Here is an 18,738-nt window from a genome sequence, read left to right as displayed (position 1 = left end):
TGCGCTTGCGCAGGACCAAAGCCTCACTGTGTTTTGCTCTTGGAGGTTTAAAGCTCGGTGTGTGTCCCCTGAATCCTGTGACACGACCTGGTGGAATGATTCATCCCACAGACTGCATCTTCCTCCTGATCACGACCTAGACACCCGCAGGACCAGCTGCCATCGCAAAGAAAACCAGTCACGAGGGTCCCGCATCCCAGGAGCGCTTAAGGCTCGAAATCAGGACTTGTAATACAGTATGCCTCATTCTTAGGTGGCAACCAGGAACCTACAAGTCATCTCTGCTGTCTCAGATTCCATGTGGAAATTCTTCCTCATACAGCTCCCAGCCCCAATTTATAAATTCTCCAGTCGCAAGCAGCAGAATGATACCTCGTCCCAAATCGCAATAGTCGTCCGTCTCCACCCCTGTGTGCGCACTCAAAGACGTCCACCAGCACCTCCTATCATAGACACCCACACCCACGGTTAGAACAGCCTTTCTACAGTCGCTTCTGTGCCCTCTTGAGTCTCGGAGCCACGCAGATGCTCCCCGAAACTGCACCTATGAGAGCAGTCCTGCCACAGAAGCGGAGGCTAGGGTGTCTTCATGTCGCCTTCACGAGGCCTTGAGCGTGACGGTCGCTGCTCCTCCCCACTTAGGTGACTCAAGGTCAGGGCCAGCACGTGCCTGAGTCAGGTCTTTTCTAGGACTGGTTTCCAGCCCCGAATTGTCTCCCTTAGGGGCGGGAGACCTGTGCAGGAGGTTCTGGGTCAATACTCGATGTTTGTTTCCCTTTCCTAGGTCTTAGCTTTGCCACCTGTGAAACGGATGGCAGTAGAGTCCACGGTATGGGCCCTCTGTGTGAATATCATTGGATCAAAGAATGGGAGGAAAGGAAAGCGATTTATAAACGGGAAAGCTTCTATGCTAGATGGGTTATAGTAAGTACTATGGTGTATTAGCCTCCGAGCCGAACTTTTTTTTTTTACATGTATGACAAAATCCAATGCCTTCCACAGCCTTTCAGGAGGATGTGATTCCAGTCCACTTTGGATGTAAGCAAAAACTGAGGCGGCCCAGGGAAAAAAAAAGTGCAAGTGTGTCCGGCTTTTAAGTCACGCTGTCAGAGACGCTCAGTTTCTTCTGCCACGAGATAACACCCGTCAAAGTCTCGCCCCGCCAAGTTCATTGACGTGACCTCCCTCGATAAGGACGCCACACTTTTCTCCGCTGAATTTTCAAACAGCAGGAAAGGAGCGGCCCCGAAGCACTGCGCAGGCGCCCCTCCTGGCCCCGGACACCGCCTCCAGGGCACTGTGTCTGCGTGGAGAAACTCGCGGAGCCCCGCCTGACTCTCAACACGCAGGCGCGAGGACGCGTGCCCTGCGCTACCACCTCTGATTGGCTGCCTCGCCTGGGAGCACCGCCCAATGGGAGGCGTGGATAGTGAAGGGTCCCACACTCCTGGAGTGGAGGGTCTGTGTCAAGAGCGGCGGGGGCTGCTTGGAGGTAAGAGAGATGGGTGAGGGCGCCGCAGGGCGGGCGGGGAGGAGAGCGCTGGGTGTAGGGAGAGAGTGGAGGAAGAGGGAAGGGGACGCCAAGGGTCAGAGAGCCTTGGGGCCTGCGCTTGGGGCTGGAGCAGCGCGGGCTGATCGACAGCTCCTTCCTGTGTGCCCTAGAGGCGTCGGTGGAGCCCCTGCTGTGTGCTGGACTCAGCCTGAGCTCGCTTGCACACCCCCACCCCTGCAGGGGGCTCTCACGCTGCACAACAGAGGAATCCAGTAAGGGAAAAAAAGCAGTGTAGCGGGAAAGTTGAACTTTCAGGCCCCTGGTGGAGGTGCTTAGATAGATCTACTCTCTGTATACAGAGGTATTAGCTGAATTCCACCTACTCCCTGACACGGTGTAGGACTGGGGTGGGGGGGGGGAGGAGGGGGCAGAGAAGCAATGCAGGGGGGAAAGTGCCCATTTCGGGATACCTGTGCTACTTTCTAGAAGGACGGTGTTACTGGGATTGTGTGCTTGGTAAATGAGTTTTGGAAGGATTATGTTGGATGACATTCCTTGAACACATGGTGGCTGAGATGTACCATGTTTTTCTTACGTGTGTAAGCTCATCCGTACTTTGTTTTTTGTTTTGTTTTGAGACAGGGTTTCTCTGTATAACCCTAGCTGTCCTGGAACTTACTCTGTAGACCAGGCTGGCCTTGAACTCAGAAATCCGCCTGCCTCTGCCTCCCAAGTGCTGGGATTAAAGGCGTGCGCCACCACCGCCCTGCTTATCTGTACTTTGTAAAGTTTGACCTTCCACTCCTTACCTGCTACAAGCCTTATAGCACGATCTGATCCAAGCCAGGGCTGTTCTGTCTTGACAGTGGGGCTGTAACCAAGGCAGAATGCTAACCTCCCCCATGATTGTTTCTAGGAAAATCCTTTATGGAATGGTTCGGACTCGATGAGGAGCCAGGTGTAGTGGTGCATGCTTTCAATGTCAGCACTGGGGAGTTAGAAGCTGGTAGATTTCTGTGAGTTTGAGGCCAGTCTGCCCTACATAGTGAGGTCTAGATAGGCCAGGGCTACATGATGAGATGCTTCAAAGCAAAACCCACTTAATGGGATATTTGGAATGGTAGAAAAGGGAAGTTTGATTCCGGAGCACTTAGCGAGTCATTTATCTGTGGATGGTTTATTGGTCATCAACTAAAACCAGGGCCTTCTACTTGTGTCACAGAAATGCATAAAATGGGTAGACATGCCGGGAAGTGGTGGTGCACGCCTTTAATCCCAGCACTTGGGAGGAGCAATTTCTGAGTTCGAGGCCAGTCTGGCCTACAGAGTGAGTTCCAGGACAGTCAGGGCTATACAGAGAAACCCTGTCTCGAAAAAACCAAAAAAGAAAAAAAATTGGGTAGACATGTAGTGTGCACAGCGATGGTTAAGGTCCCAGCATATCACTCCTGTAGGGAGCCTTAGGTGGTCACTGAATGAGTCTGTGTACCTACTGTGTGCGGGGCATCTTTCTTGGCACTGGAAACACCTCAGTGGTGAAGCAGCTAAAATCCCTGCCCTCTGGGAACAGCACACAGCAGCCTGTGTACCTGGGCCACCGCTAAAGTCTACCTGCTCCTGGCATGAACCGAAGTGAAGAGGTAAAGGAGGTGGCCATTGGCCATTGGGAGGTGGAGGAGCCGAGACTGACAACCAGACTTTCCTGTGTACATACTGAGGTCAAGGCCAGCCTTTGTACATAGACTCTGTCCCCAAAACACAACCAACAGGACAGTGGTGGCACACTACTTTAACCCCAGCACTTGGGAGGCAGAGGCAGGTAAATCTCTGTGAGTTCAAGGCCAGCCTGGGCTACAGATCGGAACTCGGGACAGCCAGGGCTACACAGAGAAAATCTGTCTCAAACAACAACAAAAACCAAACAAACAAAATGGGCCACCTTGCTGGCCCAGAAGGTAAAGGTGCTTGCCATGCAGCCCTGGTAACCCTGGTTCAATCCTCAGAAAGTCACATAACAGGGGAGGAAAGAGGAAAGAGTGGGCTCGGAGCTCCATAAAGCTGTCCTCTGTGTGCTACATGTGTACCTGACTTGTACTCATGCGTGCTGGTACACAGTGACATCAACAAAAAAGTGATATGGGGGGTGGCTATAAGGTGGCTCAGTGGGTAAAGGAGATTGGCGCTGAGCCTGATGACCTGAGTTTGACCTCAGAACCCCCATGGTAGGAGAGCCAGAGCCTGCCAATGGTTATCTTACCTCCATACACACGCTCCCCCTCCTCATTAAAAAAAAAAAAGGTGTCATAAAGTAAAAGCAAAATCTCCTTAAAATGCAGGGCTTGGAGCACGAGGCTTAAGCAGGGTCTGTGGGATGAACGTGGCTCCTGTTGTGTCCAGGGGGTTGGATTAGGTTGAGACCAAGACTCAGAGCCTAGGACGCGGACTGGCAGGTTGGAGAGGTTTGTATCCCTGGCACACAGAACCCCGCTGCTGGGGAGGCTGAGGCAGGCCCGCTGTAAGGCTGCCCTCTATTACATGGTGAGTTCGAGGCCGGCCTAGCTTGCATACATACCCAAGCATTGGTGTTTGTTCACCCAGTGCCTGGCCTGCCCTAGGCCTTGTGGTCAGTCTGACTCTAGTTCCATTTTACCGGTGAGAAAACTGATCTCGAGAGAGAGGAGGTAAAGTGGGAGCACTCGGACTCAAGTCCAGGGAGTCTAGTTCTCACTGTCTGTCGCCTTATATGCTTTGCTGTGAGAATACAGGAGAGGGAAGGTGGTGTATCTAGAGGAATGTGCATGGGTAAAGGCTGGGGGGCCAGAAAGCAGAGAAAATGAGTGTGTGTGTGTCACTGGGCTTCTGAGAGAGGGCAGCATTAGAGGCCAGGCTGCAGGGTGTCCATACTCTCTTGCAGATACCTGCAACAACAGTGGCTACAACAGGCTGAGACGTGGGACCATGAAAGGCCATGAGGCCTAACCCTTGAGCTACAACCTGATCGACAGACTGGTGAGTGATTGGAATGAGCCAGGGACGCCTGAGACACCGCACACTGCCCTGGGTTCCTGGTGTGCCACTGGCTTCCGCCCTTCTTTCTCCAGGCACTGCCTTCCCCATAATGGCAGAGATGGTGGCAGAGGCAGCTGAGATACCAACACATTCGCCAGGAGCGGTGGAGATTTCGACCGCCGTGTCGGGAGAGCTGGCAGAGGTGGCAGCAGCAGTGGCTGAGATGGCGTCAGGGGAGGCCCTGGCCTCGTCCCTCTTCTTCCAGCACCACCAGTTCATGTGCTCCGAGTGTGGCAGCCTCTACAACACCCTGGAGGAAGTCCTGGCCCACCAGGAACAACACCTGCTCCCCATGTCGGAGGAGGAGCCGCTGACCACCCAGCAGGGCCTGGAGCCTGAGCTAGTGTCTGGCCCTGGGGAGGGGCCCTTCCAGTGTGCCGAGTGCAGCCAGCTCCTGCTCTCTCCCAGCGAGCTCCTTGCCCACCAGGATGCCCACCTGCAGGAGTCTGCGAGCCAGATCCAGTACCAGTGTGGAGACTGCCAGGAGCTCTTCCCCTCACCCGAGCTGTGGGTAGCTCATCGCAAGAGTCAGCACCTTTCCGGTGCAGCGGACGAGCCTCCACCGCCGCCACCTCCTCTGCCTCCCCCGGCATCCCCACCCCCGCCCCCAGAAATCAAGATGGAGCCCTACGAGTGCCCAGAGTGCTCCACCCTCTGTGCCACCCCTGAGGAGTTCTTGGACCATCAGGGCACCCACTTTGACTCCCTGGAGAAAGAAGAGCACAATGGGTTAGAAGAGGAGGAGGAAGAAGAGGAGGAGGGGGAGGAGGATGATGAAGACGATGATGATGATGATGAAGAGACTGAGGAGGAGGAAGAAGCATCCACAGAGGTCACTGCTGACGACACAGGAGGTGACAAGTCCACCGTTGACCCGGCTCAGAGCTGTGGGGATTGTTCCCAGCACTGTGCCGCTTCAGGGGCACGCCGCAAACACCGAAGGGCATCCCATGGTCCAGTGTCAGCCACCCACGCCTTCCACTGCAGCCAGTGCCAGCGCAGCTTCAGCTCCGCCAACCGGCTGTTGGCTCATGGCCGGGCCCACGTGGGCGGTACCCACGAGTGCAGCACCTGCTCCAAGGTCTTCAAGAAGGCAGCCTCTCTGGAGCAGCACCAGCGGCTGCACCGCGGGGAAGCCCGCTATCTCTGCGTGGACTGTGGCCGTGGCTTCGGCACTGAGCTCACACTAGTGGCCCATCGGCGGGCCCATACCGCCAACCCGCTGCACCGCTGCCGCTGTGGCAAGACCTTCAGCAACATGACCAAGTTCCTGTACCACCGACGAACTCACACTGGGAAAAGCGGAACCCCCACCAGGGTAGCAACTGTCCCCCCAGCTCCGGCCGAGCCCACGCCCCCGCCCCTGCCCCCGCCCGCCCAGCTGCCCTGTCCGCAGTGCCCCAAGTCCTTCGCCTCAGCCTCCAGACTGTCCAGGCACCGGCGCGCCGTGCACGGCCCCCCTGAACGCCGACATAGGTGTGGGGTCTGCGGCAAGGGCTTCAAGAAGCTCGTCCACGTGCGCAACCACCTGCGGACGCACACGGGCGAGAGACCCTTCCAGTGCCACTCGTGCGGCAAGACCTTCGCCTCCTTAGCCAACCTCAGCCGTCACCAGCTCACCCACACGGGAGTGCGTCCCTACCAGTGCCTGGACTGCGGCAAGCGCTTTACCCAGAGCTCCAACCTGCAGCAGCACCGGCGGCTCCACCTCCGGCCCGTGGCCTTCGCTCGCGCCCCTCGCCTTCCCATCACTGGGCTCTACAACAAGAGCCCCTACTACTGCGGGACCTGCGGCCGCTGGTTCCGCGCCATGGCAGGCCTTCGGCTGCACCAGAGGGTCCACGCCCGAGCCAGGAGTCTGACACTCCAGCCTCCCAGGTCCCCCTCGCCAGTCCCGCCCCCACCCCCTGAGCCTCAGCAGACTATCATGTGCACAGAGCTCGGGGAGACCATCGCCATCATCGAGACGTCCCAGCCACTGGCCCTGGAGGACACGCTGCAGCTCTGCCAGGCAGCACTGGGGGCGAGCGAGGCCAGCGGACTGCTGCAGCTGGACACGGCCTTCGTGTGAGGAGGCCAGGAGCAAGGAGAAGAAGGGTTTGCTTACAAGCGTGAGTCTAGGCAGCTCGGGAGAAGAGGACACTCCTGGCGAGCTAATCTGGCACTCATGCCAGGGGCCACCCTGCTGGCCTCTTCCAACTGCTGACTCCTCAGGGTTTCTCCTGTCACCGAGCCTGAAGCCCTGAGAAGCGATGGCATGTCTCAGGCCCTACAACTGCCTTGCAGAACGGGGTTTGCCAAGGCTCTGCACGGCATCACCTAGTGCTCAGCAACATCAGGGAACCTTTATTGAGCACCAACCGTATGCCATGCCGGTGCCAGACACTCCAGATACCTCTTCGTATCTCCTGCTTATAACTCCCCACCCCCACCCACCCCCAAGGACTTGGGGTGTTTGGGACTTAGCTCTGCCTGGTATAGGAAGGCACTTAGTTTCATGGGCCTTGCTTCATTTCAGTTTTGACAGTATGGAAAGAATCTGTAGGTGACCAGTACTCAGCTCAGCCTGGGTGACGTTGAAGACCCAGAAGTGAACCAGTCACAGCTCGCACTCAGGCATGCTCGGCCCAGCAGGAGCAACTGACTGAAGCACAGACAGCACACAGACAGCTGCCCCTCTACAGACAGTGCTGCCTGTGGCTCACTCAGCCCGCGTGCCCGAGGCTTCCCTCACACCACGGTGCTGCGGGCTAAAGGAGAGTCAGGTCTAAGGATTCCTGGGCCGAGGTGGGATGTGCAGGGACAGGAGAACTGAGAGACTTCCTAGTGGGACCAGCTCCTGACGTAAAAGCGGGAATCTGCCAGCACAAGAGGAAACTAAGGTTTGAGGCAGGCCATGCAGTTACTACTGCAGGCCACACCCGTCTGCTCGGCCTATTAGGCAGGACACTTATGTCCCTCAGGCCTGAGGTGGACTGATGTACCATCCTGGTTGTACAAGTAGGGACTGAGCACAGAATGCTGGTCTCAGGCTGGGTGGAGGTACTGAGATGCCAATGCAGTTCCTAGGAGCAGAGACGACTCCGCCCATCCCTACCCAGAGCAGCCATGCTCGCCCTGCTTCCTAACTGGTTTGAAGGAAAGGAGGATGAGATCAGTCCTGCAAAGCAGAAAGGCTCCCGGGGCTGAGGTAAGCATCTAGCAGGGCCCGGATCCCAGACTCCCGGACCCCCCTCAAGGATATGTTCCAAAATTACTTCTTCTGCATCAGTAGACCCCATCAGGCGGCCCCACCGTTGCCCCCTCCCAGGTCCTCCCCTCCTGGAGCACCCTACCCACTCACTGCTTGGCACTATGTAGAGACCATTTCCTTCTGCCCATGGGCCCACCATCTGGCTCCAGCATATTTTAAAAGTTGAGGGGAAGAGCCAGGCAGAGCGGCACAGGCCTGTAATGGCAGTATTTGGGCCCCTAAGGCCAGATGATCGTGAGTTCCAAGCAAGCCTGAGCTTTTCCAAATCAAAAACAGGGGCAGGAGGGGGGCGGCGGCGGGACACCTCCACCTTCCCAAGGCTGCCACTTCCCAGTACCCCTAAGAGAAGTGAAGCAACGATACCCTGCTTCAGACAGGGCACCTCACGCCTTGGGAATGTGCCTATCCACACACATGCCATCCCACCGGGTGGGTCTACAGCAGTTAGACATTGGAGCCGAGGGGCTCGTCAGCCAGGGTCTCATGATCTCAGCCAGGATGCTCATTCTTTCCTTCTTTAACAGTGTGTGCCAGGAAATGGGCAGGCTTCTGTCTGCAGTAGACAAGCATTAAGTGGCACAGGGGTTTCTGGCCTCTCAGTGTCCCCCTGTTGAAGTGGAATTCAGTTCAAACCCTGAACCCCTCTGTGGAAACAGGCAGCCAGACAGGAAGAAGGGTTTCATGCCAATAATTTATTGAACGGAGGTCTGTACACAGGCAAACCTTACTGTGGAAACTAAGACACCAGGGGCTCCCCTGCTCCCCTCTTCCAGGATGGGGGGAGGGAGGGAGGAAGCCTTGGGAGCAGAGGACAAGAGGGGTACAGCTGGGGGCAGGTTGGATGGTGTGAATCGACGGTTTCTTTAAGAAAAAAATTATAACAATCTATTTACACCCAGGGAGCCAGGGAAGGGGAGAGGAGATGGGCTGGGCTGGCTCTATTTACAAGGGATGTGGGGGGCAGGGGAGTAGTAGCCTGGGGGAGGGGAGGGGGCCGAGGGGTAGAAGGTCCTCATACCCCCAAACCCCATCCTTCCTTCTCTTCCCTCCCCCACAAACAGTTAAAATCCTCTTTAAAAAGCCCACCACAAAGGTGCGGCTGCTGAGGGAGGCCTGGACGCCGGGGTAGTTCATTTACCTCTGCCCTCTAGTCTAGGGGCCCAGCCAGGACAGGAGCTTGATGGGCGGTGGCCCCCTTCCCAGCCCCACTGGGGCCTTCCCAGATGGACATGGAGGGGTGGTCGGTGGGGCCCTCAGGAAGAGTTAGCGAGGGTCGCTGTGGCATCGGGTGCCTGCCAGTCCTGGCCAGTCTGAGTCTCAGTTAAAGCTGAAGGAACGAGAGGCAAGGGGGACAGTTGGCCTTTGCATCACGCCCACACCCACACAACAATAACTTGCTTCCGAATGCTATGCAAGGAGTTGACAGCTGTCACTCTGGGTTCAGGGTTACAAGCTCAGATGCCAAAGGGCCAGCCTGACACTAAAGTGGCTTGCACCAAGGAGCCAGGCTCCCTGGAAGAACGGGGGCAGCTGGGCACTGCTGTCACGAGAAAGGCAGACCCATGGCTGCCAAGCCTCATCATCTTTCCCCTAAGAAACAGGAAATCTGGGTTTTACCCAGAATGGCCCAGTCTTCAAATGTGGGCAACTTTTTATTTGTTCAGACCAAAGAAATGGTTGGTCTTCAAGTTGGCATTTAAGCACACGTGGGCAGTATTGCCCTGCAGGGCTGGCTGCTGACACACTGTAAAACATGCCTCTGCTGTCAGAACCCACAGGAACTGCCAGAAGCCAGGGACCACCCCTCTTGGCCAGCCCCCGCACGCGCTCCCCGGCTTACCTTGTGAGGACGAGGTGAGGGCTGCAGGGCCTGCTGGGGACCTCAGGTGAGGAGGGATGAGGATGGCGTTGAGAGAAGGCTGGATGGACAGTTCTAGAGACAGGAATCGACATGCGCAGTCAGGCAGAGGCAAGCTTATGGAAAGCCGGTTAGGGTTAGGATGGGCACCAAACAAGGACCTGGCAAGGCCAGGTGGAAGAGGAAGTCTGTTAGCCACAGGATTCTGACGTGGGAAAGGCACACCTAGGGGACACGGGGCTGTGCCCTCTCCTCTCCCAGTCCTGCACACCAAGCCTCTCCTAGCCACACCCTCTGCTCTGGCCCAGGCCGTGCTCACCACCAGGACTGAAGTTGAACAGGGGGGGAAGCGGACGGTTGTTGGGGAGCTGGGTTCCGAGACTCCGCAGTTCATCAAAGAAGCTGTGGGCACAGGCCTCTAGCGGGGAGAGCCTTGAGGACGGCGTGTACTCCAGCAGGCTAGAGCAGAGTGCAATGGCCTCAGGCGGTGTCCGAGATTTGAACACCTGTGGGTTCATTCAGAAGGTGAAAGTGCTGTGACACCCGGGCCGTGTCCTGTGCCCTCCTGTGGCAGCCTGCTACCCAGTAAGGAGACACACACTGAGATGGGCACTGGTTCACAGTCCATGACTTGTGACTCCTGGTGCCTATTTGCCACCATATAAATGGGAATCTTGTAATTACCTATGAGTTCTCAACTTTTAACATTCTATAAACTTTAGAATCTCAAAATGTTGACTGCCTCCCTGGATAACTTCAGAGACTACCCCACCATAACTGACTTTGATGTTTTCGATCTGTTGCCTGATGTATGTGAATGTTTTGCGTGGGCACATTTGTGTTAGCCACATGCATGCCTGTAAGGACCCCGGAAGTGGACCTACAGGTGGTTGTGAGCTGCCATGTGAGTGCTGGAAATTGAACCCAGATCCTGTGTAAGAGTAGCTTGTGCTCTTAACCACTGAGCCATCTCTCCAACTCTGCAAACCATGATTTTTTAAGCGAGGTTCCCAGAGCAGTTGGTCTCCAAGGGGACCCGCCCTCCAGCCACACTGTGCAAGTCCACACTTCTGCTCCTACCTTTGTCCAGGGGTGAGCTTTGATCTGGGGGAACTTGAACTCTGTGTAGTTAGGGTTCATCTCTCGGATCTGTTCCCTGGTTGGCGTCCCTAGTACCTGGAGAGGGAAGGAAGTGAGGGGCTGAGCTGGAGCCCTTTCCTCAGGCCCTCCCCTGGCTCTGGCCTGCCCCCATCCTCACCTTGATGATCTCCACAAGCTGGTCCACCCCACTGTCCCCAGGGAAGATGGGCTGGCCGAGAAGCAGCTCAGCCAGCACACAGCCGGCCGACCACACATCTGCAGGGAAGGGGGGAGGTGAGCACTGACAGTCAAGGTTCTGGGCTGGTGAGCCGGCCAGCAGGCTCCTCATGGCTCCCAGCCTGCAGCAGCGCTGTCTCAAGCTGTGCTCTCCAGTCCAGGGGTGTAATGAGGGATCCCATGGAATCCTTTGAACCCTTCTGTACTTCTCTAGCACAAGGCCTGACCCTGCCCACTGGCACCTGTGTGCTCTAGGCCACAAGAATGCTTTCTGTCCTGGCCCCACTGCTCCCCCTCCTGACCTGCTCCAGTGCAAGTCCACACCTGAGGCCCTCAGCGGTTCCTCAGATGGACACTGCCCTTCAACCCTCCTGTCATGCGCATGCTCTCACTCAGCCTTCCCCTCAAGCCTGGAAGAAGGCAATGCCACGCTCAGAAACAGAAAAAGACAGGCCCTGGGAGCAGGCCATACCCTTATGGGAACAGTTCTGGTTACTGCCAGCCCCTTCCCTCCAACTGAGAAGGATCAGAGGCTGACAGTCTCTAAGTGGAGGTGGACTCTGGAGCCCCGGCGCGGATGGCTGCTCAGCTCCTGGGAAGCCGTCAGCAGCGCCTTTCTATTGGTTAGCTGCTCTAGCAAGAGGCAGCGGCAGCAGCCCCTCAGCCTAGGAGCAGCAGTCAAGGACAGCCGGCGGGTAGCCCTAATCACCGAGCCTGGCACGCCCCAGCCCCAGCCCCAGCCCCGACTGACCGATGGATGAGGTGTAATCTGTGGCTCCAAAGATGAGCTCTGGAGCACGGTAGTACCGAGAGCAGATGTAGGACACATTGGGCTCTCCCCGGACCAGCTGCTTTGCACTGTGGGAAGAGATGGGCAGGGTGACTCACGACAGGGAGCTCGAGCCTCGCACCCCGCAGGGCCCCAGGGCTGCAGGGCAGACCTACCTGCCAAAATCGCAGAGCTTGAGGACAGCAGTGTCAGGGTCCACAAGCAAATTCTGGGGCTTGATGTCACGGTGACACACACCTTGGGAGTGTATGTAGGCCAGGCTCCGGAAGAGCTGGTACATGTACACCTAGGATGGCAGGGCACAGCTCAGCCGCAGCCCACCGCTTCCCACACAGTGCACAGCCCATGGTAGCCCCCGTCCCTGCTGGCTGCCCCATGGTCCCAGCTCCTGAACTGTAAACCCTTGGTCTCCAAACTTTCATGCCTGCTGCAATCACATGAAAGACAGGAGAACAGGCCAGGGCCCCAGTTCCTGTCGCTTGAGGATGGCTGACCCTGGGCCTGGCCCCACATGAGGAACTGCTGCTGGAGATACCCCTAGGGCTGACACCACAAGGTCTTGCTGTAACACAGGTTGTGGGCCACGTACTCTGCTTCCCTCTCACCAAAACGGCCGCTCTAGAGGGCCTCAGCCCCGCCCGCCGACAGCAGCTCCCGTTCACAGTTCTTGGCTTCGTTTCCTGCCTTCCTACTCCACTGACCAGAAGCTAAGTAAGGTTTCCAGGTCTGATTTGTCTAACACTTTGGTAGTGTGTTTGGCTGCCTCTGGAGGGAAGAGTTACACATGTGCCACAGGCCCCCAGTGGCCAAAGGGATGCCATGCAGGTGAGGGCTCCTCATGTGTGTCCCAGAATTGGTCCTCAAGCTTAGCAGTGCACGCCTTCACCCACGGAACCTTCCTAGGATTTTCCTTTCCAAACATGGTGACAGACTGGATTCCACGCTGGCCCTGAACTCAATATCCTCCTGCATTAGCCTGCTGGTGCTGGGATTACAAACATGCACTACCACTTGCAGCCAGGCCTTGGAGTTCAGCTCCTGAGTCTCCTGGGCCTAAGCCAGTACCTGAAGCATACACTCTACTGTTTCAGCCCCCACCCCCCACCCCATGCCTGCAGAACACTTCTCCCAGCATCCCTTGCTCTCTCTCACCGGCAGGCCAGTCAGGTAGGGCTTCCAGTGTCCAGCACTCCCTGTGGCTCTCTACATAACTTTACCATTTTTCCTTTCTTTTTGTTTTTTTTGTTTTTTTTGTTTTTAAGAATTATCTATCTATGTTTGAGTACATTGTGCTGTCTTTAAACACACAGGAAGAGGGTATCAGATCCCATCACTGACAGTTGTTAAGCCACCATGTGGTTGCTGGGAATTGAACTCAGGACCTCTGGAAGAGCAGTCAGAGCTCTTAACCACTGAGCTATCTCTCCAGCCCACTTTGTTATTTTCTTTGATGGTGCCTGTAACCTCACCAAACACGGCTGGCTCTTTTGTTTTAAAGATAGGCTCTATGTGGTCCTAGCTATTCTGAAGTTTACTATGTAGACCAAGATGGCCTTGAACTCAGGAGATCCTCCTGCCTCTGCATCTTGAGTGCTGGGGCAAAAGGTGTGTGCCACCATGCCCAGCCAAACAGCTCTTCAAAGGCAAGGCTGGGTCCCTGGAACTGCTTTGTGCTTGGCAGCAGCAGCACAACTCAGCGGGAGAAGCCGGCCCTTCCCAGCATGTGAGCAACAGCAGTACCGCAGGCACAGCCAAGGCCGGGTCAGCTCTTCCAGGGCCAAGGTGCTGAAGCCAGCGGGCCGGCCGAGCGGTGGCACGGGGGAGGTCTGCTGGCTCTCCTGGCACATCTTTACTGCCACTCTGTGCATTCCCAGCCACCCGAACCCAGTGACACTGGTCCAACTGTGTGGAGCAGTCCCTCCCCGGGGCTTAGGCAAACCCATCAGCAAGCTACAGAACTGAAGACAGGGACACAGGCCTCCGAAGACCAAGGGAAGGGAGCCGCAGCCAGTCGGCCCCGGAGCCCCTGGCTGTGTGGGCCTGTGCTCCAGCAGCCTGCCTGCCTACCTTGACATAGATGATAGGGATGATCAACTTGGCCTTGGTAAAGTGACGGGCCACTCGGTACACCGTCTCGGGCACATATTCCAGCACCAGATTTAAATACAGCTCATCTTTCTGGAAAACGAAGATGTGAGGCATCTCAAGGGAAGAAGGAAAGAGTGCAGGGAACAGTGAGGGACAGAGGACCTTCCGGGAAAGGCAGGCAGGAAAGGGGACAGCATCACAGTGTGGATAGCTATACACACACACACACACACACACCTCAGACCCCGTGTCTCACCTTCTCCCCACTGGAGTAGAAGAAGTAGCGCAGCCTCACAATGTTGCAGTGGTCCAGCTTACGCATGATCTGCAGTTCTCGGTTCTGAAGGAAAAGGGAGAGTTCCAATACAGCCAATCCCCTACCTCCCCCTTCCCTCCAGTATCCTATACCTATTTCTGCTAATAGAGCAGTTTCATGTCCCAAACTCAAGGCTCCAAGGCCTGTGGGAGGCAGAGGATGGGAGGTCTTTCTCCATCCCTGGCCCCACCCCCATATGGAAGCTGCAGTCTATGGGTCCAGGGCCACCAATGTGCATATTGCTTCAGCCTGCTTTTAGAAAATCTCTGACTGGGGCTGGAGAGATGGCTCAGCGGATAAGAGCACTGATTGCTCTTCCAGAGGTCCTGAGTTCAAATCCCAGCAACCACATAGTGGCTCACAACCATCTGTAATAAGATCTGATGCCCTCTTCTGGTGTACTCATATGTAATAAATAAATAAACCTTAAAAAAAAAAGAGAGAGAGAAAACAAAAGAAACTCTCTGACTACTGGAGACAGGTAAGGCCAATTACTTCCTTCATAAAGCCAATCCTCAGCTTTCCCTGTAAAGTCTGCTGAGCTAGGCCTGATGGGGCTGGTCTGTAATCTCAGCCACGCAGAAGGCTAAAGCAGGATTTGAGTTCAAGGAGAGCCTGAGCAACTTAGTGCAGCTCTGTCTCAGAGACAGAGAATGCTAGGGATCTAGCTAGCTCAGTTGGTATAGCACCGCCCAGCAGGGGCAAAGCCTCTAGCTCAGCCCCACACACTACCAAACTACAGAAGTCACACCACATAGACATTACAGCCCAACACTGGCACAGGCAGCAGTAGACAAGACAGTGGCTGCCAGACTCATCCTGACCCGTCGCCTTCCCTGGAAGTACAGGGGACTCACAGCTCCAGCTTAGATCTGAGACTCTAGACTTCCAATCTCATCTACTCTATACTAGGAACCCGTTCCAGTGTCCAGTCTCCTAGGGCCTCAGGACTCTCCCCAGATCCCTCTCAGTTCTGCAGCTCAGCTCCACCAAAGTCTGATACCCCAGAGTTCTTCCTGTACAAGAGGACCCACAGCCCAGGCCCTGGTCCAGTTCTCCAATCACCACATAGCCCTCCACTTCCCTCTTTCCCCTCCTCTCTCTAAGGTCCCCGAGGCCTCAGCTAGCTTACGGAGCATGCTTCCCTCCAGAGACAGCCCTGCACCAAGACGCGGGCTTAGTGAGCACCTTAAGGGCTGGACTCCACTCTGCACCACCTTCAGAGCTGCCAGCATCAGCCTTACCAAACTTTTTCTTCTGGAAGAGATGCGACCAAGGGGTTGAGGAGGATTTGTGAGTCAAACAGGTCGAACTTAACTCCCAAGGGGCCTCACTACACAGCTTTATTCTGCTGACTTAGAACAGGAAGGGCAGGGGTACCTGCCCTCAGAGACTCTTCAGGTATAGTAAATTAGAAACTTGCCTATCAAGTGCTTACATTGAAGGAATGTCCAGTAAGTTAGCTCTCAGCTGTCCTGGAATGTGCCCCCCTCTTCCCCATTCATTCTCTTCCTTCCCCCTCTCCTTGGACCCATGCTGAAGTCCCAATGCCATCCCAGGCTGAAGCTGGGGAGAAGCTTCAGTATATAAATACACTTGCCATGAGAGCTTCAAGTTCTCAGTTCAGTCCCTGAATTCCACAGTGGAAGAAATCCAGCTTCCAACAGCTGCCCCGACCTCCACATACAGACCACGGCACACACATGCCTGACACACTTACATACAGATGTCATACATACGCACACAGTGATAGATAATACTGAGATCATGAAATTCCGGGCTCTGTTGCTGGGTACACTCAGGAGTTGCTCCCAGTACCCAACCCTCCTACCCCCACCCCACCCCACCCCTACCCAAGCTACCTTGAACCTTTTGTCCTGAAGAACCTTCTTGATGGCCACCAGTTCCCTGCTCTCCGCCAGCCGTGCCTGGTACACTACTCCGAATGAGCCATTACCAATCACTTTGATGTCAGTGTAAGCCACCTCTTGGGAACGCTCTGGGCCTTGGCCTAGAGTGGCCACCACTGTGGTCACCTTCCCGCTGTCACCTAAGGAACAAAGGGATACAATCCACTGACCTTTCCTCTCCAGCCACCACAGCCCAGGGAGGAAAAGCTGCTCAGTTCACTCTGGGGACAGGACAGTGACTATGCCATGGTAGAATAACTGTCTGGCACACACACGACCTAAGAATGGGGAGAGGGTATGTCTTAGAGCCTCCTCCCTCCAAGAAGCCCTAAATTCTGCCTTCCATACAGCAGGACACCAGCATTCAAACTTATTTTCCACTGGTGGGTAAAGCACCTACAAACTTCTACTTCTAGCAAACAGCAGTGAAATCACTTGGGGCCACCGACACCCCAGGTGTAGAGTCCAGCCACACCAGGCTCCCCAGCCCTTTTTCCCTTCTGCAGGGCAGGTGCAAGGTACCATCTTCCACACAAAGGAGCAGAAACTATGGGGGTGGTCCTTCTTCAGGCAAACACTGCCAATCCTCAGCCAGAGAGCACTGCCTTCTAAATCCTTCCTGGCGGAGCTCCTGAGTAACAGAAAGGAGCTGCTCTGAAGAGCCATTGCCCTGACCCTCACTTGGGGGTGGGGACTGGAGGGTTGGGGGTCTGTTACTCTTACCAACTACTTTGTATTGTTACGGGAACTGGCCTGGCCTCTGTGCTCCAGGGCAGTACCTGGCCTGAGAGTGGAGCAGCTAATCTCTCCAAATGCTGAAGGTGTACTCCAGCCTGATGCCTTTGGAAGAAAGCTTTGGTTTCCAACTGCCTCTCTCTGAGCAGCAGCAAACCTGGGCGCCTCTCCTAGGGACTCGCTCCTTTTAGGAAACTTAGCAACAAATTCAATTTGCAAGGGGGGCAGTGAGGGATAGTTTGAAAAATAATTCCCACCTGGCTATTTTTTTCAGAGCCACTACCAGCCACTTCAAAAACATATTTTATAATAGCTGTGACCTGTGCCCCCCCATTCCATTTTTGCTGAAGAGCCCTGTGCCCTCACCTTGTTTTAAAAGAAAACTGACAATGAGCTTGATTAGAAACCCACGTTGATTCCCAATCTGTTCTTATTTATAAACAATAGTGACTATTTACTGCCATCACTGAGAGCTGACTACAAGCCTAGACGTTTTCAGTGGGTTAGGTAGTAATGTCAGACCTTATGGTTTAAACCTGGCCCTGTTCTGTGGAAACATTAATAATCCTGAATCAGGGTTTCTAAAGGATATTCAGTCCAAATCCCCATTTTTGATGGAAAGGAAATGATTAGCCCTCTTTTCATACAGCATAGTGACAGCAATCATATTCTTGTCTCTTAGGGGACAACAATCCTAAATCACCATTGGCAAGTAACTATGACCTCTGATCCTATTCTCCTGTGATGGCAACGTCGTCAAGTACTCGAGACCTTGATAACTGGAAGAATAGAACCTGTGACCTCTGTTTCTCGGTTGTTGGTAATTCTGAATCTGAACTCCAAGTGATGGTAACCCCCAAACTCCTTTATCTAGGAGACAGCAAGCTCAGATCCCGGCTTGAGGCAGCACGGTGACCTCGAGCTTCTATCTGGGTACATGAAAATCTGATCGCCGCCGTTTGATGCGCTTGGGAAACCCAGGTCACCACCCCACAGGGCGCCCCTAAATACTCACGGCCCAGCTTCACTCCGGGCGGCGGGAAGCTAGTGCCCGCGCCGGGGCCACCGCTGCCTCCTCCGCCGCTGCCGCTGGGGCCACCCCCAGAACTCGAGGCTCCCACGCCCCCACCCATAGCCCCGACTGACGCCTTCCCGCCGCCAGTGCCTCCTGGGCCGGAGGCCGAGCCCCCGGGGCCGCCGCCACCGCCTCCGCCACCGCCGCCAGGCTCCGCGAACGAGCTGGTCCGCGCCCGGCCCGAGCCCCCAGGGCCGCCTCCCGAAGGCCCGCCGCCGCTCATGGCGCCGAGCGCAGGCCCAGGCCGCGGGGCTCGGGCTGCCTGGGCTGCCCCCGCCGCTGCCTCTGCCGCCGCCTCCCCTGGGCTCCGGCCTCTTCCAGGCCGCGCCGTTCGGGCTCCGGCTCCGGCCCAGCGCCCGCCGCGGGGCACGCCGGGAGATGAAGTCTCTCTGCCGTCGGCTTCGTTGTCGCCACCCTCGACCCGCACAGCACGCCGGGAAATGGAGTTCTCAAGCCCTCGGAGTAGCTGACCGCTGGGGGCGGGGTGTGCCGGCTCGCGCAGCACACCGGGAAATAGAGTCCTGGGTAATGTCATCCAATTCTACCAAAAGCCAACTTGGAAGCACTTTGAAAAACACAGTCAGAGTCACACACTCACTACACAGACGGAAAAGCAAGTCCCTTAGGGTATCTCAGAAATGAAATCTTAGCCACTCCAATACTGAACAGCATCCAAGCCTGATGCACGCCGGGAAATAGAGTCCAGCCACCGGCCTAATGGGCTGTCGGTGACTTCCTGCGCCTCCTGCATTCTGGGAAATCGAGTCCGCACCCGTGAATACTTAGTACTCCGGCTGTGAGGCACACTGGGAAATGGAGTCGTCACCACGCCCTC

The 18,738-nt window shown here is 55.8% G+C and overlaps 2 protein-coding genes across 4 annotated transcripts; one reads left to right on the top strand and one right to left on the bottom strand.

The window, feature by feature from the left end:
* The first annotated feature begins 22 nt into the window (after window positions 1–22).
* Znf526 (zinc finger protein 526) lies at window positions 23–8,396 on the top strand. Of its 2 annotated transcripts, XM_052169017.1 has the most exons (5): window positions 23–652; window positions 785–924; window positions 1,003–1,492; window positions 4,407–4,501; window positions 4,594–8,396. In XM_052169017.1, the coding sequence occupies exon 5, from the start codon at window positions 4,611–4,613 to the stop codon at window positions 6,630–6,632; it is 2,022 nt and encodes a 673-aa protein (XP_052024977.1). In that variant the 5' UTR covers window positions 23–652; window positions 785–924; window positions 1,003–1,492; window positions 4,407–4,501; window positions 4,594–4,610; the 3' UTR covers window positions 6,633–8,396. The 2 variants fall into 2 exon arrangements, with proteins under 2 accessions (XP_052024977.1, XP_052024986.1); XM_052169026.1 differs by having other exon boundaries at window positions 23–924.
* A 90-nt stretch (window positions 8,397–8,486) lies between these two features.
* Window positions 8,487–18,283, bottom strand: Gsk3a (glycogen synthase kinase 3 alpha). Of its 2 annotated transcripts, XM_052169040.1 has the most exons (12): window positions 17,844–18,283; window positions 16,046–16,233; window positions 15,372–15,440; window positions 14,124–14,207; window positions 13,847–13,957; window positions 11,935–12,065; window positions 11,741–11,847; window positions 10,931–11,028; window positions 10,753–10,848; window positions 9,992–10,178; window positions 9,655–9,747; window positions 8,487–9,141 (listed from the first exon to the last, which is right to left on the bottom strand). In XM_052169040.1, exons 1-12 carry the CDS (start codon window positions 18,124–18,126, stop codon window positions 9,068–9,070), a joined length of 1,521 nt encoding a protein of 506 aa, XP_052025000.1. In that variant the 5' UTR covers window positions 18,127–18,283; the 3' UTR covers window positions 8,487–9,067. The 2 variants fall into 2 exon arrangements, with proteins under 2 accessions (XP_052025000.1, XP_052025009.1); XM_052169049.1 differs by lacking the exon at window positions 15,372–15,440 and having other exon boundaries at window positions 17,844–18,281.
* Window positions 18,284–18,738: the final 455 nt, after the last annotated feature.

Source organism: Apodemus sylvaticus, chromosome 1, assembly GCF_947179515.1.
Source record: "Apodemus sylvaticus chromosome 1, mApoSyl1.1, whole genome shotgun sequence".
NCBI classification, from domain to species: domain Eukaryota; kingdom Metazoa; phylum Chordata; class Mammalia; order Rodentia; family Muridae; genus Apodemus; species Apodemus sylvaticus.
This window is presented reverse-complemented; position numbering and strand designations above follow the sequence as displayed.